At 36.1% G+C, this 24550-nt stretch overlaps 2 protein-coding genes across 3 annotated transcripts in view; one reads left to right on the forward strand and one right to left on the reverse strand.

The window, feature by feature from the left end:
* Positions 1 to 1512: 1512 nt before the first annotated feature.
* Fam92 (CBY1 interacting BAR domain containing protein Fam92) lies at positions 1513 to 15539 on the reverse strand. The gene is made up of 7 exons (XM_089245656.1): positions 15435 to 15539; positions 10752 to 10992; positions 9555 to 9623; positions 7628 to 7729; positions 6130 to 6234; positions 3661 to 3774; positions 1513 to 2287 (listed from the first exon to the last, which is right to left on the reverse strand). Exons 1-7 carry the CDS (start codon positions 15455 to 15457, stop codon positions 1976 to 1978), a joined length of 966 nt encoding a protein of 321 aa, XP_089101782.1. The 5' UTR covers positions 15458 to 15539; the 3' UTR covers positions 1513 to 1975.
* A 1157-nt stretch (positions 15540 to 16696) lies between these two features.
* SPoCk (secretory pathway calcium atpase) overlaps positions 16697 to 24550 on the forward strand; it is a 55542-nt gene continuing 47688 nt past the window's right edge. Inside the window, exons 1-2 of one of the 2 annotated variants that reach the window (XM_089245659.1) lie at positions 16842 to 16957; positions 17107 to 17159. Coding sequence is in view for 1 of the 2 variants with exons in the window: in XM_089245657.1 (XP_089101783.1) it covers positions 16898 to 16957 (60 nt within the window). In the remaining variant the exon portion in view is untranslated. Of the gene's footprint in view, positions 16958 to 17106; positions 17160 to 24550 lie in introns of both variants that reach the window. The other variant, XM_089245657.1, reaches the window with a different exon arrangement.

Raw genomic sequence — 24550 nt, forward strand, 5'->3', positions numbered from 1 at the left:
CTGTGTTTTGAGAGATCTGGAGCTTGTGTTGATTTATACTTATTGCACCCACTACATACTATATGTTACGTGAAGAACTTAGTCATATCCTAACCTCCAAAGGCATTTCTGTGAATACTTTCATAGTCATAGCATATACAGTCAAATCCTGTTTTAACGAATAACGTTATAGCGAAAACCTCATTGTAACAAAAACTTTCATCTTTAAATAAGTTTGCATAAGGACAATATATTGCGAATTCTGATATTATGAAATGAAAAATCTGTAATAATAAATTAAAAAACAAGTTTCTAAAAATCAAAAAGAGGAATACAAAATGTTCCAAAAATGATCCTGTAAAATCTGTTTCAAAGAACTTTCTGAACTGTTGGGGGAAGAAATTTTAACCATATGGTGCAGGAAAGAGAAATAAAATCTGTATTAAGCCAGTGCTATGCATTTGCAGTGGTAAGATGCTTGTGTTCCACTATGAAGATTAGCATCAAGGTTCACTGGTTTGAATCCGGGCAAGGAACGTGGAAGAACAAGTTCTTTACCTACTGAACCTGGGATGATCAATTAATGGCGCCATCAATTCCCACCCAACTCCAATGGTTGAAAATTGCCATATGGTGATATGACCGGAGTTAGTGGCACAGTAAAGTAGTGCTATGTGACGGGGAAGTTCATATTTCTTCTGTTTCAAAATGAGTGACCTCGGAAGGAAACAGTTTTTAATTAAACAAAAACTTAAGACCATTTCTAAAGTTGATGCTGGAGTAAATAAAAAAATGTGGCATATCTCTATCTGCTCTTTCAACATTTTTGAAAAATTGGACAAAGTTGGAATTTAAAATTCAAACAGCAGTCATAGGATCCCATAGGAAAAAAAACTAAACATTCTGAAATTTTCCAGATGTGGCTGTCTTTACAGGACATTTGTTGAAGACATCTTCCAGAAACATACATACATCACTTCAACACATTAATTTCCGAAATGCACCATGAGAAAAGACCGGAATTCACATGTGCTTTTAGATGTGAAATCTTTCCAGCATTGCACACGTATACAAAAGAAAACTGATTATTAGCCTCAAATATGTTAAATGAAACAAAGAAAATTCCATGCCTACAATTAATTTGAGTCTTTTGAAAATTAACTTCATATTACTTTTATTATCTAGAACGGTATTTGTATTTGTAACGTAAATAAATATTTTTTTCCTTGGAATCAAATTCTGCTACAATGAAGTTTTTTTAATTAATGTTAAAATTCCTTTATAGCAAAATTCTATTAAAATTAAGTAATTTCTTTGGTATCTTGATGTTCGTTATAACAGGATTCAAATTATGTATCGTATAATTGAAGTATTTCCTCTACAAGACTTTGTGAAAGTAAGCGAGCTTCCACATTACACTGGCTTTGGAAACCTTGTAAAACCTACCTTAGAGGGCAAATAGGATTCAGCATGAGATAAACATGAAGTGCAATTCTTGTAACAGATACAAAAATAGTAATAGGCTACAGAACGTGAATCAAAACAATATCTTTAAGATGGGAAGAAAGACACATCTTCTCAGTCAAACTTTTAATAAGGCACAAAAAAGTGTCCATAAAGGCATCGGAGTGTAAAAATTGTAAATGGCAACAATTTTTTTTTTTTGGTGTAAATAACTTAATCACACGATTATGACTTTGATTTTGATATTGAGGAGGGGAAAACAAGTAAATTAACAATCGATCACATTATAAAGTCAATTAAAAACATTCCATATAAAAATCAAATACAATTTCTGACTAGTCACAATCAAAGCTTAAAAGCTGTTTTACGCAATTTCTCACATAAAATTTGAAAGCATCACAATTTATGGATGATCAAATTATTAATAAAACTTGACTAGTGATTTTGACAGCTTCTGCTGCAGTGGATAAGTATAAAAATGTAGGCACCCTCTTATAATAAATCCATAAAACACAGCAAAAAATTTTTACCATCAGTACGTCCACTTGAATGAATGGTATGCTCTGACTGCATCAGAACTGTTAGACACGCTGCTGCCACTTGATACATCTGAATTGGCACTAGAAAGATCTTTTTTTCTGCGCAGGGTAGAGCTACGCAGGTGCAAATTTTTCAGCAACGTTTCTTCTAAGTTCTTTGGGCTTGTACGTGAATCTTTCTCAGGATGCAGAACTGATGTGTCATTGGAGTCTCCTTCTTCTTCTTGTGCTTTGTGTGCAAAGGACTGATTCATGAAGCTCATTGAGGAGGCAAAGCAAGGAAACTGGAATCGTCCTTTGAATTCCTGGTGTAACAGTATTATACATTATAAGATGATGATATGAAGATATAAGATAGCAGTTACAGATTATTACTAGCCCAAGGCAAATCTGATCAGGTGAAATTCACCAGAATCACTAACAATAATGAGCCAAAAATTATAGTAATAAGAGTCGATTGAATTCAGAGGCATTGGAAGTTGTTTAGACCTGTGAGTACTCGATTTGATCTTTATATAGGCGATTTGTAAACATTATTGTATTATTTATTAAAAAACTATTGTGTTTTAACTGATTAAATACTATTTTTATTAGGTTTTTTTTTTCAAATAAATAATTGTCCAATGAATTATCTGAGTTTTTCTATTATTTCCTATGGGGAAGGGGAAGTTTGATTCGATATAGGAGTGATTCTGATAACAAGCATGTTCATGGAACAAATTATGGTCACTAACCGAAGAATTCTCACACATCTAACCTAACACTGAAATACTAAAATATTATGGAAGTGGCAAATGTCTAAATTTTTGGCCTTTGAGTTTACTCTCCCCATCAAATCTTCCTGAGAATACTGTTCAATCAAAATAAATAATGGGAGAGTAACAATACAAAATAGTTTTTTTCTATACTTCTTTTAAAATTGAGAATACACTTATGTCCAAGAACTGTCTGTATCTTTGAATTTCTTTTAACCTTGAAAAAAAAAGCACATATAACTGAAATACAGTAAAACTTTGATTAACTGTCACTCATTTAACTTTCAGTTCTGTTATCTGTCATCATCTAGAAAAAAATATGGAAAGAACAGCCCCCAGGTTTTAAGGGCCAAAAAGATCAGATCACTGCTATGGTCTGTGCAAATGTCACCGGCAATCATAGACTACCCCTGTTTGTAATTAGTAAATCCAAAAACCATGTGCTGTCAAAAATTTAAATATTAACGCATTGCCTGTGAACTGCCCCAACGCATTGCCCCAAAAAAAAGTGCTTGGATGGACCAAACAATTTTTTCAGAATAACCCCACAACGTTTTCCTCAGGTTAGAGTTTGCATGGCCAAAAAGCAATTGCCGCAGGAAACACTGCTGTTAATGGACAATGTCCATTGGAATAGACACAACATAAAGGACACTATTTTCAATGTTTCCACTGCCTGAGCTAACCTGATACTGAAGTTTATATTGTTTGTTTTGAGTGTGTGTGTGCGTAGAATTAAATACAATATGTATTTTTTATTCATTTTTAAGGGAGTTTATTTTTATTTTCGTCCCAAGCCCCTAGTGAAATCACGTTACTCTACATATGTATTATGAGATTTCTGTTATCCGTCTAAGCTCTGGTTCAGACGGTGACGGTTTATCAAAGTTTTACTGTAATGTGTTTAACTGAGCTGTACTTACTTCCATGTCTTCATCAATATCGATTCTTTCAACCTCACGGAAAGCTTTTGAATAGAGTTCAATGGCTTTGGTGTGAAAGAGCAACTCAATATGAATAAAATCCATGAAAACCCTCTGAAATCCAAAAAGAAAAATATATGTTATCGCCTATGTATGAAAGTTTGGGTATTCCGTGCAGTGGCCAACAAGTTACCAGGTACTTTGAACAAATTCTATCAAAAAATTTTAATTTTTTTTTTGTTAACTAAAAACGCTTTCCCTTTAGATGGCCCAATATTCTTTGTTTGTTAAAACTGAGCACAAACTTGAAGTAACTTTATTTCTTTGCTTTCTTTCAAACTGAGCATAACTCTGGTCTATCGCCAAAAATAATTTACGACAGACTGAGTGGTGCCGGAAGTGTGAGTGTGTATCTAGTTTTGTGCATGAATTTCAAATGCTGCCATCTATATTTTAAATTGTGAGGACTGAAGTACAATGATTAAATATTTATACCATTGCAGTCCTGTTGCTCTATGTGACGAGACTTTTTAACAAAGAGGTCGGCTTGTGGAACAAAGTAGGGAACAATAGAAAACCAACTTCGGCCAACCACCACAGTGGCAACTGCGGGGTCCTCACGATGCAAGTCTGTCATTATGACAACTAACCACCACGGTGGCTTATTTCTTTACTGAAATCTAAACATATAGACAGCACAATGTTTTATGATATTGGTGTGAACTATTGACCACCGAAACCTCCAGTACTCTCTCAAAATGACTTTGTCTCTTTTACTGATAAAGGAACAGATTGATGCTCCCTCTTTTTTTTTTTTTTTGGGGTTTTTTTTTTCTTTTTTTTTTGAAAAAAGAGCTTAAGATCAAATCCTGAGAAGTTAAATCTTCGGATTGTGGTTTTCGGTGACAAGAAACGAAAAAAAATTTAAGGATAGTTTGAAAATTTTTTTTATATCAAGGGTATTTATTCGGTGAGAGAATAGGAGTTCGTCATATTGGGGGGTCTGACTGTACATATACACACACACATACATATAATGGATAAAAAGGTATACTAAGTGAAGATGATAGTCTCACATGATTAGCTAAATCAGTGAAATTTAAAAAAAAAACAATATCTCAATGACAGACATCTTTTCAGGAATCAGACAGAGATATAGAAGAACCTCTCTAATCCAAACCCATCGAAACCTAGGCAATTCTGGATTGGATAACTTTCCATTATGGATTAAGTTTAATTTATTTCCATAGTTTTTCCCTATATTTAACCTTTTATATCTGACATTGTGAAAAGTAGAATAAGAAAATTATAATTAAAATAAAAGTAAACATTTTTTGATAATAAGTAGTTATCATGTAAATTATTTGGTAGGCCATTTTAGTTCTAATTAAAGACAAAAAAAAACAATGTTTTTGAAACAATCAGTTAGTTCAAAACAAACCCGGTACTTTTAAGTACTGTCAGGATATAAAAAAGGTTAAGGCACTAATATAGCTCTTTGAACACTAATTCATATTTTTCTTTGAAAGAAAATAATATGAACATATACTAACAGATAATTTAATTTTGAACCATAATTTCTAATTTGCATACTGTTGTTTGTTATCTATAGATAAAAATCTCTTTACTTATATTCTTTAAACATTTTTTGTAGGCATTGCTCAGATCCGAATTTTTTTTTTTTTTTTTAACCATAAACAGTAGAAGATTTTCTGATTCCATGTTCTTCATATGACATTCGTGCTGGTGCTCTGCATTCTAGCTTATTTAAAAGTTAAATGTTCATATTTTAATACTTAAAATGTTTTGTTTTCATTTGTAGCCTGCCACACCATTTGACATTTTTGGCATGCCTGGAAATTCACTTAGATAATCACAGAAAATAATAGAGCCCTGGACATGTTTTAAAACACTAAGGTTAGCTTAGTGATTAGCACAAAGAAATGAAATGGAAAAAGAAAAAGTTCTTTTAATCAAAGCTTTCTGACTATAATCCAGTGTTTCTCAAAGAGGGCATCGCCAACCTTTGTCAGGGGCATCACGGCGAGCTGGAGATATTGATTTGTGTGTCTATTTATACTTTGAAATGGTATTTTTACAAGTGAAAATATCTACTAAAGTATTTTGGGGAAGTCACAGATGAATCATGAATAAATTGGTCACTGCAAATGTGTCCGGATTAGTAAGGTTTTATTGTACTTTTAATTCACCAACACCCAAGGGTTGTATTTTGAACATGTGCAGCTGCACAGTGTCAGATTTGGGGGGGAGGAGAAGAGAAAGCTGCCAACTTTCAGGTTGCAATACACAATGTTTGACTGCTCAGGGACATAAATATGGGCTGCTAGACATTGGGTGACAAAGCAGATTACTGATATATGAATGATACCAACCTCTGTAGTTGAAAGAAAATGGAGGATAATACTGAAATACAAACAAGAAAAAAAAGAATAAAAATATGAAACTTGCCTTCAAATCATCAAGTTTTCTCCTTTCAAACGTATCGAACAATCTCACGAGCTTCATAGCTGCTTTATTTTCTTCAGATGGTGTTTTCACAAGTCCTTTGGAAGTCTATAATTGAGAATTCTTAAATTGAATCAGTGTCCTACTATCGACTGATGGTTTTCAAAATAGGATAGCAAGAAAATGGTGAAAGATATTAAAGTCATTCCTGCAGAATATAAATGTGTGAAGTTAAGAATTTCAGATACGTCATTCATGTTGTTGCAAGGGGTTGCATAATTATTAAAATAAAAAAAATAACTTTTTATACGGACACCCTGTGCTCAAGAACCCAATTACAAAGTTGTTGCCCAGCTCTCCTAATGACAAAAAATAAAATAAAATAAACGGAGGAAAGTTGGAAAAGAACACAGTAAAAACCAACAAGCATCACTTGTTTCCCAACTTTCCCTTGATTTTTTAATTCAAATATCTCTGCGAATATTGCACTTAAAAAGGTGAATTTTATTTTTTTTTGTTGGTATCAGAAGAGACAGGTCAACAATTTTCTAATTTCTTTTTTGAGCACAAGAAGCCCTCGAAAAGGTTAATTTTTTTTATTGAGAGATTGTATTTTTTTGGATTAAAATGCTGAGAAATTGAATTTTCTGGATGTTATGCCAAAACGAATATTTGGAAAGAAAAACAGTTTTTCTCCTCCAGGAATACCATCTCTCAATACAAAACGCCACCTGGATGAAAATTGCTGTAGTTAAGGGAGGCTGCAATGTCTCCACTCAGCACTTCAAGCTAATAATGTGTGTTATAAGGAATTGAAAAGTGTGTCTCTGGTGTATTGGTTAACACACTTGCCCAGTATGCAAGGGGGACCCAGGTTTGATTCCCAGAGGAGACAAAAATCACTTTTCTTTCCAACTATTCGTTTTGGTGTAACATCCAGAAAATTCAATTTCTCAGTTAATTTTTTTTAATTTTAATAACTATACACACCTTTGCAACATAAATGACTTATCTGAAATTCCTGACTCCACACATTTATATTCCATGAGAATGATTTTAATATCTTTCACCGTTTTATTGCTATCCCATTTTGACAACCGTCAGTCCATTGTGGGACACTGTATGAATCACAATACTTATCAATAATTATATATTAACTATATTAGAAATCAAATAGAAAATGATGACTTCCCAGTTTGGGACAAGAATGTATGCCTATACTAACACCAGCAATTCCTCTCAACATATCATACAGATATATCTCTCACGGAAAACATAAATACAAGGCTATACAAGGCTATACACATAAATATACAAGGCTTTGCCTACAGGCAAAATGCCCAATGAAGTGGCTGAAAAAAAGATGCCCATGTATAACAAATATGGATGTCATATATTACTAAAATGTAATACATTAGATTACAATTTTAAAAGAAAAAGACTGCGTAATATTTTTACAAGAAATGAAGCTAAAAACTGAGAAAAGTAAGAAAAGAAATACCATTGTTTCCTCGAATGAAACTGTGTGGTCAACACTTCTTGCATCCTTCGTTTTCTTGCTCTCCTTACCCGACAGAATCATAAGATTTCTCTTCAATTCTTCCTACAACGATTTTGAAATCCCATTTTTGTTTGTCTTATAATGTCATGATCATGGTTTTTTAAATAAAGTAGGCTACTTTAATAAAAAGAACACTATCACACTGCCATGATGAATTAATACTTCCAAGTGCAATCCCAATTTCTCCAAATTGATAAAACTTAAAAAACCTTCAGAACACAGATGACAAGAAAAACAATTTGGTTCTTTGATGAAAAGTTAATGTAAAGTGTAGAATTTATTTTAAAGTTGAATTTAGCAGATATTGTACAGAGTCAAGGATTTACTTTTTGCCCTCCCCAAAATTGGTGAGAAACAATGGATCAATCTAATTGCACTGAAAGGAGCGATCTGATAGCTCAAGAATGCAGTTAACTATTAGGAAGATAAAATTACAACAACCATTGTGATTGGAATTTTATTCCCAACAAGTATGTCTGGGCATTTTTAGATTAGAGCCAAAGTGCTTTAACCCAGCAATCACAAGAAATCTCGCCTCAATAAAAGCTTCTTATTTTAGCATTGACAAGTCCAGATATTTTGTAAGGTTGTTTTCTCAATGGAAAACTTTTTTTTATACCCCCTTAGTTTGCAATTGCTGAAAATCGGAAGAAAACCTACTTTATTAAAAAAGATGTGGCATTTTGAAGGAGGGGAAGGGGAGAGGGTTACATGATTTCTAACTGCCGCTTGAAAGGTTAAGAACAAGCCCGGCTGCTGTGAGATGTTTAAAATTCTAATCTTGTTGTGATGACCAGATTCATGGTTTTGTTGCCTGTGAGCTACAAAAAACTTGGACGCCTTCCTCCTATAATGACTTTCTTGACCACCAATTCTCCAAATTTTTTGTCCTGGGCTCTTACTTAGCCTCCAGTGATGACTTGCGGAACTGCCTCCACTCTTTTCACTATGCTTTTGAAATCAGAAACTTTCTCACAGTCCTGACTTCAATGTTGAAAATGAAAAACATCATACAGGACCAGTATAATGAATACCCATTAAAAAGTCTCGCCACAGAGAGTAACAGGCCTACAACAATAAACCATTCAATCATTACACTTCACTCATAGTTAGAAAAACTGTTGGCAGGTGGCAGCAGTACACATAACAAGCATTACACAGAAACAAACTTCACACCAGGTTTCACTACACGTACACACACATTCCAACATGTACCAATTCGTTAGAGTTTCCGCAGAGGAATATGGACGAAGTGCATGTCTGGTTTAGTAGTATAATGAATAAGACCGGGTTCACACTAGAGTGACATCACCAGGATGTCAACATGGATTGATTAAAAACCTGAATTTCAGGTTTTTTAACCAATGTTAACGTTGTAATATCGGTCAAGCGTGAACCTGGCCTAAGGTATGAAATTGATGTTATTTTGCACTGTTATGTTATATGCAATTGATGTTATTTTTGGTCGAAAATCGCACTAGAATTTTTGCAATGTGAAGGTGAGCTTTCTTTTAGTGAAGATGGCAAGGAAAAAGAGTGAAGGTTTAGGCTTTTTTTATGTTTCTCTTGTTTTTTCACTGAGCTGAAAACGAAAAAAAAAAAAACTATCACTGCTGAATGCAAATAGCATCTGCTTTGATTGGAGACTCGATGAGAATGTTGTTTTCTTTTGTTATTATTTCTCATTTGAGAATGGCTGTATCATACTTCGGGCACAATTTATTAACAAAGGAAATCATACAAGGCACTCAAAATACCATTTTATGCTCAAATATGCAAGCTTTGATCCAAGTATGTAAATGTCATCAGTAAATTATCAAACCTTATTTATCAAATTTAAAATAGAATTAATCATGTCTGTACAGACCTTTGCCTTCTTGCAGATATGGTTGTAAGCGGCCAGCTCGACAACTATTTTATGATGCAGCCTCTGCGCCTAAACATACAAAAATAAATAATTGTTTAAATTAATGTAATTTTGATTATTATTATAGTAAGCAGACAAAAATGTTAAAATTTGGATACTTATGCATGGAATTTGACTTTTACTATATTGCAGTTCATAAACCGAGGAAATATACCTTTAATATCAATAAAGGCTTCTCTGGAACAGCACAAATACGGTGAAACCTGTCTAAGACAGACACTGTAAGAGATGGAAACCTGTCTTGAACGGAATGGAAAAATAGTCTGTTGGATAATTAATGTTTTTTCCATTTTGGGAAACCTCTTTAAGACTGAAACGGAAGGAATATTTAGTCTATTTTTAGATAAAAACCTGCTAAAACAGAAAGCATTTTTAGCCAAGTGCAAGTTTTGTCCTTTGAATGGGAGAAAGTAAAGTAGTTCAGGAGAGGAATAGGTGAGGGAGACTCACAATTTAAGTGATACCGTGTTGCGACGGCCCATTGATTGATGACTGAAGATGTGTTGTGTGCAAAAATGTGTGAGTGCATAGAAAAAAGAAAAAGTGTGTGATAGGCGATAAGAAAGAAACTGTTACACGGAAGTCTTCATGTATTTTGCATTTCATTTGGTTTAGAGATGCCCATCATTCACAAGAAACACATCTTGCATTTGAATAAAAAAATGGAGGTCATTGAGGAAAAAGAAAAGCAAAATTTAAGTGTTACAGAGATGATAACAAAGTTCGCTATTGGAAAAAAACTTATGACATGAAATTCGAGAGGAATGGAAATGGAGAAACAAAACGAGAAAAATGTGCAAGTTAACAAAATTGTATGGGAATGGTTTGTGGGAGCTAGATCTAGAAAACTGCTAATATCTGGGCCAATGGTTCAAGCTGAAGAGAAAAAAATTGCCGAAAAACTTGGGAAGGAAGATTTCCAAGCATCCAATGGGTGGCTAGAAAGTTTTTGACAATGAAGCAAACCAGAGAGTGTTGTGTATATGTGTGGCCCTCACATAGTTATGCTGTCAGAGTTATGTGTGTTTAATCTTCGAGTGTAGCCCTACAAGGTCTCCGTCTAAACAGCTCATCTGAATTTAAGTGATTGGGGTAAGAGAACAAACAAGGCATAACTGAAATAAATCAAGTTCTCACTTCAGAGTGTCTGTAATCTTGAATCGCACCAAGTATACTCGCAAATCTGCTCATAGAAGACTGAAGAGTATCATTCAGTAGTTCCTGAGAGGCAAATTCGCCGACTATCTTTGCCAGTTGATCTCCATCATCCCTCAAACGCGCAGTTCTGTTAGTATAGGTACTGAATTGATTGCACAGATTTGACATGTGGTCTTCCACTGTTTCGATTCGATCTCGCATAAACTGGATTTCTGTATCACTGAAATTGCAAAGAGAATGTGATTATTTCTGCAACTTTCACTTAATTTTATCAAAAACTAATGCTGAAACACTGAAATTCAATACTGAATGTATTAAAACAGCTTGGTCATAACGCTTTTTAACCAAAAGATTAAAATGGTCCTCAATGACATCATATGACTGTTACAGTAAATGTGATAAATTTGGTTATCATGCATAGTTACTGATCATTTTGGTAAGTTTTATAAATTTCCCTAAATCTATCACTTTTATCTCGTAATTAGCATAATACCCAAGTGTTGTTGGTATAAACATGATAAATCATACTATAAATGGGTGTCTTAGGGGCAGGGCCATCTCAACAACATCCGGGGTCCAGGGAGAATTGGCACAATGGGGGGGGGGAGGGACTAACTGGTTGTAAACACCACAATATACAGCTATAGTATGATTCCTTTTTTTCCTTTAGCAACTTTTTTGGGGAATTTCTTTCTAGCTTGTTGGCACTTTTTTTTATGGTCAATCGTTTTCTTTTGTTGGCTTTTTTTTTGTCGACTATTATTATTATTTCCTTCTGCTTCTAGGTTCCCATTTCATTTTTTATATTGGTCTGTATTGTCATTGTCTGAAGGTGAAGCTTTTGTGTCAAACAGCATTGCCTTTGAATCAACTGAACCCATTAGAAGTTTGAAGCATAATTTTCTTTTTTGTTTGTCTCGTTGAACTGCTTTTCCCCAGTATGTTCACCCTTCAGTTTTTCTTTTGGGAATATCTCATCTCATTTTCTCCCAGGTTGAAAATTTTGTATTTCCAGTTTTATTAATTTTTCCATGCTAGCCATTATAAGACAAATTATAATCCTGCAATCATATTTTTATTCAACCCAGAGACTGTTTCCAACCGAAACATTTTTACCCGATCAATTTATCATATAACCCCCTTAACTGCTGACAAAATGTTACACGGAACAACATTCTGGTGTTGCCCTTTTTCCATCATAAAGATATATATATGCTTGTGGCAGTTTAAGAGGCATCACACGAGTCCCTGTTTCATAGCTGCCAACTTTGGAGAATGAGAATTCGGGAGGTTTTCGCGTGGATCCAAATTCTGTACAAAAATAAATGTAAAAGGGATTTTTTTTTTAAAACATTTCAAGGATTTTTCATTGGTAAATGGGAAATTTTAGGGACATTTTCCCATTGAAGAAACTGTGACACCATGCAAACCATCGCTAATCATGGCCAACGAGTAGGGGTTAAAGTCCTTGGGATAAATTACCTCTCAAAAATCTCCGTCGAGCTCGAAACTGGAAATATGGATAAAGCAGAAACATCCAATCGTGTCAATTTTGGATTTCGAAAGGCCGGATTGTTGCTTGCTGATTTGCCGAATTTTGTGTTTTCTCCCCAAAAATGAAGTATTTTTTGTGATTTGACGAAATGAATTTACACACTTATGAAGCTGCAGTTTTTTTCGGGTAAATTCTTGGAGAATAATTTTTCCCTAAATGAAGGGATTTTTTACAATCACAGGCAAAATTCAGCAGACAAAAGAATTTTTTGGGAGTCGGGGAGATAGAGCAGAAATTCGGGAGCCTCTCAGAAAATCCGGGAGACTTGGCAGCTGTGCTATTTTTATTTACAACCCAGAGTTTTGTTCCTGCGAATCATGTTTTTATTAATAACCTATTGTGCCTTTTGTAATACGTTGCTTCATTATCAATCTGTATACACCTTATTTAATATAAGAACGTTGTTTTGTTTTTTTTTGTTGTTCGTTTTTTATTGTAAATTTTTTTTTCCGTTCTGACAGCCATAGTACAATCAATGCTCGTTATAATGACCATTCCCAGACATGCCGCTGTAGTTTAATTTACCTTTTCCGAAATTCTGGATATTTGATGCGCTATAGTGCCAATGACATCTCTGCATTCCATCACAATGAGTGGTAGTCCTAAATGCTTTGCACATAAGAAATATCCTATATGTTTACCTTTCAATATAACGACCATCAAATATAATGCCCGTTTTTTACAGAACGATAGGGGTCATTATAACGAGCATTGAGAGACTGTTATCGTTTTGGTGATTTTTTCTTTGGTAAGAAATGTCAGAAAGCATGACTCTGTTTCACTCTTGGAGACTTCTCATCCTGCTTTTGGATGTTTTTCTCGCCAAAGAAAAAAAATCGCCATAAAAAAAAGGGGGGGATTATATTACACTTTTTCCATAATATGTTTGATTTTTTTTTGGCTGCGCTCTGACCTGATCAGGGCTGCAACTATATACTTGGTCAGCTGGGGCAAATTCAAATTTTGCCCCCCCCCCCTCCATGTAATTTTGAAGGAGTGGTTAAAGAGGGAATTTGATAGGCCCATCTGCTCCTCCTCTAGCTTCAGCCCTGTGGACCTAATCTTTCTACATCTGTCACTCTTTTTTTTAGTCATTCCCCTGAGCGCACACTCTGTAGGTCTCTCATTTGGTCATCCACCAACCTAGTCCGTTGACCTTTTAAGGTACAGTCCCACGAGAGTTTGCTAGGGAACCCTTGGTAAGATAATTAAAGTTAAAGATAATAAAAGTCGTTGTCAGGATCCGCGGTCATCTCAGGCTTTAGGGAAGCAATCAATACAAAGGCAGTGGAATGAGCGTCTTCCTTCGTGAATGACCGAACAAGTAGAAGTCGTTTTTGCGGTTTATGTCCAACAAAGACTTTTATTAACTTTAATTATCTTACCAAGGGTCCCCTAGCAAACTCTCGTGGGACTGTACCTTTAGCAAAAGGGGGTTTGTGGTTTCTACACATTCCACACTAATTGTCTTGACTGCTCATTCCTCAGTTACCACCCTGGGAAATAGCCTCGTAAATACGTCGCTGCTCCTTCCTCTCCAGACTTCATGGAACCCATAAGTTGTTTGTAACATATGAAGACGGAATGACTTTTTTTCAGAGACTATAAAAGAATAAAATTCAACTTTGAATGCAAGAGCCTTTTCCCAACCCAGGGGGTCAGCGAATCACGGTTTAAAAACCAATGCTTTAATAATGACCCTCACATCTTACAGCAAGAATTTTAGCCTGGGATCTTTGGTAGGCTCATGGGTAGACTTTTCAAGGGATCATTTTTTTAGTGAATTTATAGCATGATGAAAATCATCATGGCCAGCAGGGCCCGTAGGCTGGGATCTTTTGTAGGTCTTATATCACACTTTCACGGGCCCCCCCCCCCTTTATGATGAATGTGAAGATAGCGTGAAAAAACAACAAATGATGAGAATCATCCCGGGTTCCAGGGCTGGAGACATCAGCCCTATCCTTGTGGGGACCATGAAAATCATCCCAGGCCCTGTCAGCCCTACCCTTGCGGGGGGCATGGCTCATGATACATTACATAAATAGTGTCAACCATATATGCTACTCGTAGCCCTCAGACTTATTTGATGTGGCCCACAGCCTCAAATCAAACGTTGCAAAAATGAACTAAGTGGGACATTTACAGATCACTTAAAGCGACCCATCTCACAGTACTTTAATAGCCTATTGCACATTTTACAGACTTCTGCATAAGTGATCCGTGGCACATTTACAGATTACTTGAGTGACTCCTGGAACTGTTCCAGAGCACCTAAGCGAACCGCGACACATCTACAGATCAATTAAATGGCTCATGATACAGTTCAACATCACTAACAAGGCCCGCGGCACAATGAAAGATCACTCAAGTGACGCGTGGCACTGTTCTAGCACATTTAAGTGTCTCACGGTGCAGTTACACATCACTCAAGTGGCCAATGGCACGTTTCAACATGACTTAACTGGGTCCCCGGCACATTCCCAGATCACTTCATTGACCCTTAACATACTCACAGATCTCTTCAGTGACCCACACGGGACAGTTCCAGAGAATTAAAGTCTTAAATGATCCATGGCACATTTACAGATCACTGAAGTGGCCCGCGACGTTTTCAGATCAATTAAGTGGCCACGCACTCCAATGCCGTCTTAACGCATGGGCCCACCGGGCACAGCCAGGGGGGGGGGGGGCTTCAAGAGAAGAGGGGCCTCACAAAAATGAGATCTGGCTGAAATTTTCTAGGATTTGCCAGGTAGGGCCTCCGAAAAACAACTTGGCCCGGGGGGACCCATGATATTCTTAAGACGGCCATGTCGCATTCGCGTAAACGTTGAGCATTCTTGGTGTAAACACAGGGCCGTAACTAGGCTAGGGCAACCGGGAACTGCCCCAGGACCCCAAACCAAATAGGGACCCCCAAAAACATTTACACTTATTTTGCATAAAAATAACCCTTTCAAGAAGGGCCCGAACGAAATGTCTGCCCCGGGGCCCCGAAAAGGCATACAACGGCCCTGTCTAAACACACACACAATCGTTAGAAAACCCGCAACAAATTATAAATTTGTGATATAAAAAAGTGAATTTATATCGTGAATTAAAACCTTGGTTTCACATCGGACGCCATTGTGTTGAATTTTTGTGATCTCTTCTCGGAACATTCAAAACCGCTATCATAACGGGAGAGCTTCAAAGCGGATTGTAAACAAACAAGCACGCCGCATGTGTTAGTTACGGACCTAATATTCACATTTAGATAAATTATGCATTTATCAAACAAAGTATTGAAACTCTAAACAATTTGATCTACTTAGACTAAATTGATAGGATATAAATGCATATATTTTGATAAAAATTACGTTTTATTATAAAAATTTGCAAACCTATTGAGTGTGATGTAATGTGACCATACAACCCGTATTTTGCCCATTCTTTTCAATGAAGCCTCGTTGAATTTTTATTCTTTACTGAAATTAAGGAATGAGTTTTCTTTTGAAACTTATATTGTGGTAATTATGTCTATAAATATCAATATTCATGTATTCCATTTCTCATGTGAACGAGGAATTGAATTGAGTGCTTCATTTTCCGCCATTTATTTTCAGAATTTCAGCAATTATTGACAGTTTCACTCATCTCTGAGACCATTTTTGGTGACAACTCGCGATTTTCCGTATTTCGGAATCACAATTTCCTGTATTTTTGTCAAGAAAATATGATCAGCCCATTCATATTAAACTTTTTTTTCCTGTAGAAGTCATTTTAAATTCATCACGATTTGCATTGTTAGTGCTTCATTCTTCACCGTTGGCGAAATTTCTACTCATCAGCAAATTTTAGCAATGATTGAGTTTTTGTTCTTTCTGTTGGCATAATTTTTTGGCGACAACTGGCGATTTTTGTCTTTCAATCTTTTAGAGGAGAAATAATTTATATATATATATTTCTCAATGCTTTCAATCCGGAATTTCATCCTCCGTAATTTTCTCGACGAAATATGGTCAGGGTACGAATAAATCCTTCTTCCTACATTACGTGACTTCTTCCTTGTCATTTCTCCGCCAATTCCGAAAATACACGGGGAAAACTGAAACCCACACAAAAAATTTTATTCTCCGAAAACAAGGACATGCTTCTTTGAAACGGCAATGTAGTTTTCATTTTCACAATGCAAATGCATTTTTTTTTTCCAAGGTCGATCTCCGCATATACGTGACATCAGGAGAAAAAAAAAGCCAATAAAATTACGTTTTGCTTTCTACACCGACTCTACAAGATCTATGATTGGATGGACAATCTGCCGGAATCTTCTGCAAAATGAGATCCAGTTAGAACCCGTTAGGTCGTGATGCATGGAATCAGCTGTGTTTTCATTTCAGCCAGTGGGACGGTCGGGTGAGGACGTCCTTGTTATTCACGAACATTTCTTTTATTTTCTGTGCGCTACGTCTCTCATCACAGCGTGTTTGAAGAGTGAATATATATATTATAATTGAAAAATTACCATAAAAAAAATGTTTAAAATATTCTTATTGTAACAGCTGTAATTACAGCCAGAGAAAATAAAATGAAGCACACTAATTACAAGAAATTGGAAACCGAGGATTCATCATCCATTGGCGAAGAGGTAAAAAAATAATAATAGCACGGGGAATAGTATCATATATAATAGCTCTTATTATACATTGATTCATGAAACACGTCTCATTTTAATGAAAACAATTTCTCTCTCTCTCTCTTTTTTTTTTTTTTTTTTTTATTCATGGGATCTGGAAGAACCGGGATCGAGTACCGGCAAGGTTGATGGTGGCTAATTGACACTTATAACGGTTAGATTGAATTCAATCGATTTTCTATTACTGTTCATTATTTATGGGGTCCCCAAGAGAGAGGGGCCCTCAGTATATGGACAGTGTTTTTTTTAAATGTTTTTTGATTTACGAGAAAATCAATACAAGAGGTCCCTCATGACTTTAGTGTCCCCGGTAAAGCATACATGCACAACTCTTGGCCCTTGGAGTCATCTGATATGGTTCCCGTGACCTCAAACATAATTTTGTAAAAGAAACTGGGCGGCACATTACTAGGTCACTTAAGTGACCCAGCAGCTCATTTCCGGATCATTGAAGTAACCTGTGGTGGTTTTCCACATCACGTAGGTGGCCTGTGGAACATTTCCAGATCACTTAAGAGACCCACCCACATTTTCATATCACTTAAGTGACCTGCGACAGGGCTGTTTTAGATCACTTAAGTGGCCTGTCACACTTTTTCATACCAATGAAGTGGCCAAAACTGGTGGTCGCATTTAGGGAAGAACCTGTGGGTCTGGCGCTCTGGGCACTGGACTAGAAAGGACTTTAAATTTATCCTCTAACTGCTCCTTCTGCATTATACAGGGTGCCAAAATGTGTGCTTGCCCCAGTTGACGAAGTGTCTAGTTGCGCCCCTGTCTGCACTTTCTGAAAGTTTAAAGCACCCTTGCACTGAAGGATGTGGGAAGCCTATGCCATCATTGTTTTTTTTTTTTGAGTGGAATATTCTTGGCTGTTCACTAATGAAGAGAATCATGTTATTTGAGTTTTTCCTTGTGAAATTAAAAAAGAAAAGAATAGAGCTGAGTTTAAGAAGTGGTGTTCATATCTCATATTGTGAACTCAACTTCTTACGCCCTTTCATTTATCAATCTTCATCAAAGCAACAATTTTTGTCTAGGAATACCTTCCCCTTAGTAACCCCCTAAGATTACTTTCTCGTGTCTTTAGTAATGGAATTAAGAACCAGTGTTTATATATCGATTGTAGTTCTCTTTGAATGCATTACTCATATATTTATTTCCTATTTATTGTTATTAAAGTTAGCCATTTCTTCTTTCATCTTTTAATTATGAATAAAATAAGATGGTGACGAGGAAAATTTGACTGAATCAAGCTATTGTTGGTATTCTTTGAGAGCGTCTTGTGTTTAAGATCATATAGGTTATAGCATGGTTCAAAGGTAATTTAAAGCATGAATGATTAAAAATATATTTCACAGAAATTGTATCAATAAATGATCAATGAAATGATGCCTATGCAGGACCGTATTAAAAGCATCAGAGGCCCCTAGGCTATCATTTTTCTGAGACGCTCCCATACCTAGCTAGGAATACCTGCCTACCAGTATACATACTTAGTCAGATGCATCGGAAATGTTTCAATTTTGTGAGTGCACATCTTGAGTTTCATTTAGAAAATTTTAGTTTCTGAATCAATCCTGGGGGGTGCTCAGACAAGCTCTACAAATTTATATGGGTGCTCGAGCACTTACAGCGCCTCCGGCTCTGATGCCACTGTACTTATTATCGAGAGTAGTAACTGGATCTCACACACATTATCGGGAGACTCTACTTTTCACTTGAGGGCAACACTGTGCCTATGATCATGATGAAAGCAACACACACAAGTAATCTCTAGGATCTCCTACGCAAGTGTATGTCCATGTATTTAGTGATTAAATTAAAGGAGGACAACTAATCTTGCAAAGATTTTGTATGGAACTAAAAAAGAAGCTTAAATAATTATTGGCATATAAATCAATAAGATAGCTATGCAATTTGTTAAAAATGCTTTTCTGTCAGTAATCTTCATTACAAATTTTCAAACAATAGCTGTTTATGGAAATTTGTTTTTGTTGTAGAAATGAGTGTAGATCAGTGCTAAATGTGTGAGAAAGCAATCAGCTGTAAAATATACAATGACATTTATCTGAATGAGTTCAAGAATGAAAATTCACTGGAGAGGGATTGCAGTCTAGTTAAAAGGATGATAATCATCGTAGTAGACATTAGACATGGCATATTTATACAAATACAATGCCACAACAGGCAAAATGCCCAACGAGGTGGCTGATAAACAGATGCCACCAGAGAAACAGATAGACAGAGAAACATGATAAAACAGATGACATAAAAATATGGATGTCATATATTTGAAAAATTCAGCAACCCAATTAAAAATGCAATTAACATATTATATGACTAAATGTTTCACACAATGTGAGTATTTTTCATTTCAAACTATTTTACTACATGCTTATGATATGAAGGCACTTACATTAAATTTTATCATTGATAAATAGAATTTGTGACGTAACACAACAGTATGAAATGTGATTGGCTTGTTAACAAGTGTATTGAAATAGTTTGCACCTTTGTTTTGTTTTACAATTTTGTTATTGATGTGTGCCTCCTCTATACAATGATAGGTGGTGACAGACATTGTGTATAAACATCAACATTTTCAATGCTGCTTAGAATATATAACCCAAGGCTGTTTCCTGAAATATTATTTGTAAAAGTGGGGGGGGGGGGGAGCTGAACACTGTGTTTTGGGGAGAACCAAAGTAGTAGAATCTTAATTGTAATGTTTTGGGGGGAAAGTGGAGCAGAACTAGAGAGATACCCTAAAAGTTTGAATCTTTTTTTTATGTGAAAAGAAAATTTTTTGAAACTGTTATTTGGCTTTAATAATATTAAAACATCTGAATATTTTAAATATTTTTTCATCAAAATTGTTTTAATAAATACTGTATTGTGATTTTTTTCCCTAAAACAAAGCAGCTAATACCTGGTTTGTCCTGTGGTGAGGTAAAATGGTACCTACTTAATTACATGTAAAAAGTGTGTACATATTTTTCAGGGTTTTTTTAAAATTAAAAATGAATTTTTGTTAAAATAAAATTAACTTCCAAATTTAAAGATATCCTCCTTAGAATCATTTCATTTGCATTCTAAAGAAAATTAAATAATTTTTTCCCCCTCATTAATTCTAAGTCACATATGAAAGTTTCTATAAGAACATAATTAATAAATGCTTGTATATTTGTTGTTTTTCAAAAACAGTTATTTTATTAGTGTAAAATTGACACTGCATCTCTGAAGAAAGTGATACCATATTCACTGAAATATGATTTCGATGTGCCCTACACATAATGGCATTCTCAATTAAAATGATTTCACTTTGTTCAATGATACACCCTATTTTCTACTGATGTGCCAAATTATTAAATCAGTGAAAAATAGGGTAAATTAAAGGTAACCACTATAGTACAAGCATACAGTCATTGATGATTTATAATTCTTCAAACATGTAAGACAAACAATATGAAACAGGAAATTGAAAGTTTTTTGTCTAAAGAAATTTAAATAATTTTCATCAGCAACCTCATACTTCTAAATTTCAGCTGAAAGTACTGTGATGATAGCAAAGCAGTAATTTATGCATTTTCAGATAGATCAAAGCAGCTGATGAGATATGACCCTACACTGTTTGGCCGGCCTACTTTTTTTCCTAATCATTTTCTCACATTTCAGGTGGGGTGTCCTTTACACTAATTATTATTATTATAGTTGTTATACTACTAATAATATTATAATATCATTTTTGTCGCACCACGGTCATTTTCTGCACACGAGGGCTAATTAGACCGGGACCTACAATTTATTGCCGATTCCGAACGGCAGGCTTGATTTTTTATACTCATCGAGGGAGTTGGTGCGCTAGCCCCTCGATACTCATCGAGGGAGTTGGTGCGCTAGCCCCTCGATGAGAGACTCCTCGCAGTAGCAATTTTTTCCTGTGGTCATGTCGCCGATTTTTTTTTTTTTTTTTTTGTAGTCCTGCATCAGAAAACCGAGGACGAACCGGGTATTGAACTCGCGACACCTCTAAACATACTTTGGTACTTCAGGCGAGCATCTTATTGACCTGGGCTACATCCAGGGCCGTCATAAGAGCTTCATGGGCCCCCCGGGCCAAGTGGTTTTTCTGAGGCCCTACCTTGTAAATTCTAGAAAATTTCAACTGGATCTCATTTTTGTGAGGCCCTCTTCTCTTGAGGTGGCTGGGTGGGGCCCATGCGTTAAGACGGCATTGGCTACCGTGCCCAATATTATAATATATCCCCAAAGCCGAATGTTTTGCATTGTTCTGCAACGAACCCTCTGATGACTGGAAATGTTCTGCATTAAAAATTCCCATAATAGTGTGTTTGCTACTTTTTCTTATAATTCTTCCAGATTTCAGCAGTCTGTTTTGGGGTAATATAATAATAGTCCCTTATACTAATTAGTATTTAACTAGTATTACTTACGCCCCATTCCTTCGGCCTGGACACAAAGCCAATTTCTCACTGACTTAAACCACAGATTTCCATCATAGCGATAGGGGAAGCCTGCTTTTTCATGTAGGAATATCTCATTACATGTGCAGGAAATATGGTCATTAAAGCCCTCACAAAGAAGAGGCTGATGTGGCCCTAGCCTAGGGATCCCCATAGTATAACCTATTTTTGTTTTAAAAATTTTCACTACGAGTTTTCTAAAAAATTCATGGGGGAGGGGGGGCACTAAAAGTGCTGGCGTGGGAAAAAAAAATCCAAAAATCTTCGTCCCGAAGTCCCACTGAAAGGATGCTGGATGTCATGATTATAAATAGGGCCATAACTAGAATACTTTGAGGGGGATGTGGGGCAAACGTAACTGTGCCGCCTCCGCTGCAAAATTCGATAATTTTATGTTTTTTCTTTTCCACTTAAAATTTGCCGCTTTGGGCAGTTGCGCTCCCAATTCCAGCCCTGATCATAACAGCTGTGTGAAAAAGTTCGGGGAGGAAAAAAACCCATCATACTGAAACTACCCATGTGATTTTATTTCTGTCACTTCAATTAGCAGCCGTCTTCTTCTGGCTGACCACAGCCCTCGGCAAATCCACCAATGGACCATTTCTGCGGTTTTCCTTGTGGAGTGGGTGATGCTAGTAGTGATAGGCTACACACCGAGGCGCCCGACTTAAAAAGATATTGTGGCTGACAAAGTTGCTCGTCGTCCCAGAAATACGGGATCCAAGCGTGTACGCAGGAGAGGAGATTGTATTGGTTTTTTTTTTCAAAATTTATTGGGGTGAATTTTTTAAGGCCCAGATGGCCTTAGCCCTCTAGGTTACGGCCCCTGTGGCTACATAAGTTCTACCCCAAGAAAACAAAAGTCATTTTTTTAGATAATGTTTTGTTTTTTGTATGTAGTCGGAACTACTATTTAAATTTGTGACCCGTGGTTTATCGGGCGTGTATTTTGAGGGAAATAAAAACAAAATCTTGCTTCCTTTATGAACAAAACAATGAAACGGTCTAGCGACTGAGATCAAATGAGACGTTTCGCGCCTAATTTATCTTCGGAAAATTTAACCTTGCAATGTTGTAAAGTTTTTTTTTCCCCTTCCCATTCTTTTGAAGGTTTTCTTGTTCAATGTCAGAGTATTTAGTTGTTTACCTTCAACGTAATATGTGCCACATATGTATCTCTCTCTCTCTCTGCATGCATCCTACCATTCATCGAGATGTGCATATAGGGGCGTCTTAACGGAATCATGGGCTCCCGGACCCATATAATTTTTTAAGAGTAAGACAGAAGCTAGTAGAGGCCCCAGAACAGCTTCTGTCTTACTCTTAAAAAAATCATACTGCTAGATCTCATTACCACAGACCCACGGGCTACATGCCCGGGTGGGCCTAACTGGATTTGGCTCGAGCGCCTCAAATACATAGGTGAGAGCTTGAGAAATCGGAGAAAAATTAAGGTGCCAAATAAATTTCTTAGGAGCAAATCATTTTTTTCCCCAAGAGAAACTGTCTAAAATAATATTTCTCACCGAATCTTATGGGACTAGGAGCTGGTAGAGGCGCTGGATAAATTCGGAAAATTTTTTGTAGTCCACAGACTTCAATTTTATTAGTCAGACATGGAAAATTTTATAGGTGCCAATACCAAGTTTGCAGTCGATCTGGTGCCTGGGATTTGTCAAGCCCTTGAATTCGTGATGATGAGATTCGGTTCTATGATTTTCGAAAGCATGTATGTAAATTGTTGGGCAGGTATTTCCAGTTAGGTGGGGTCTTGGAACATCACTTTGATCGGGGGGGGGGGCATGATGATGATGTAAAGGTTGGACCTAAGTGTATTGGGATGTGAAAAAAAAAAGTGGAAGTGTCTCCGTCATATGAATGTGAAATGTTATGAAAGAGGAAGTGCAAAAGGGCTTTTTTTTTTCTCCCCGTTATGGAGGGAATTCCTGTGTGGTTTGTCAGGAGTGTCGCGAGATTATTTCGGGAATAAAATTGTGTTGACCGTAAGAAGGGGTTTTTAAAATTTTCCTGATCCGCGTTATAACTGCCACAGTTAGATATCACTAAACCTTCTAGAAATTGCAACCTACATTTTCAAGAATTGTTTTTCTTTTCGATGGGGCGTGAGGTGATAAATGCTTATTCCCCCCCCCCCCCCACAGCACAAAATAATAATAAAAAGTAAAGGGGGATGCCAGGTTGTGCCATGCCGACTAAAAAATTGGTCTTGGTCTAAAATTTTCTTTGTGTAGCTATCGAATTGCAGGCTGAGAGCAACCCAAAATGTTTGGAATTTATAGCCGCATATCTGCCAACACGAAAGAGGGTCACTTTGCCCTGAAAAAGTCAAAAGAAGCATTATTTTGGACCTTTTTCTTCGGGTAAAAGTTTTTGGTGCCTAAAAAGTGTTCTGGCGCCTAGATTTTTTTTTGCGATTTGTCCAGCCCTGATGTACATTGAAGAAAATAACAGTTATGTGTCTTCTTAGAATCAAGGTGATTATAAGAATAGCTTCTTTTGACAATTAACTTTGGTTTTACTCTTTGCTTTTTGAACTAATTTCTGAAAATTTATTTAATTTTAGAATAATTTTTTAAGGTTTCTAAAATCTTCATAACCAAACTTTTAAAACCTCTCGACATGACCAAGAGAATATTCTCGAACTAAAAGTTGTCATTATGAGGTGATTATGCGAAAAATTGTTTTGCTTTATATGTTTCAGGCAATGAAAACTGAATTATATTTCATAATATAAACAAAAATAGTATTATATTTATATATAAAGAAAAATATATTTATTCTGTACGTAGGCCTGGAATCAGGGAGGAGGAGACAGGGAAGCAACTGTCCCGGGTGGCAGAATTTAGGTGAAGACAAAGAACACCGTTATAAAATTATCGAATTTCAAATTTGTATGGGCGGAAAAATCATGTTTGTCCCTGGCGGCAAAAACCGTAATTACGGCCCTGACTGAACGCCATAATACTATACTACCTCGAGGGATAAAGAAAAATATCGTCTCTTTTTCCCATCTGTTGTTGGAGTTTGAACAAAAGTT

This window comes from Pholcus phalangioides, unplaced genomic scaffold (genome assembly GCF_987345545.1).
Source record: "Pholcus phalangioides strain wild (caught in Gottingen) unplaced genomic scaffold, Ppha-v1.0 ptg000016l_1, whole genome shotgun sequence".
In the NCBI taxonomy this organism is placed as follows: Eukaryota; Metazoa; Arthropoda; class Arachnida; order Araneae; family Pholcidae; genus Pholcus; species Pholcus phalangioides.

Bases quoted from the DNA above. Each gene is read 5' to 3' on its own strand.
- Fam92 (XM_089245656.1), bottom strand. From the start codon at position 15,457: ATGGCGTCCGATGTGAAACCAAG. The intron at 3,775-6,129 runs GCAAGTTTCATA...TTTGGATTTCAG, and splicing joins GAAAACTTGATGATTTGAAG to AGGGTTTTCATGGATTTTAT. The intron at 2,288-3,660 runs GTAAGTACAGCT...CTGTTACACCAG, and splicing joins ATATTGATGAAGACATGGAA to GAATTCAAAGGACGATTCCA.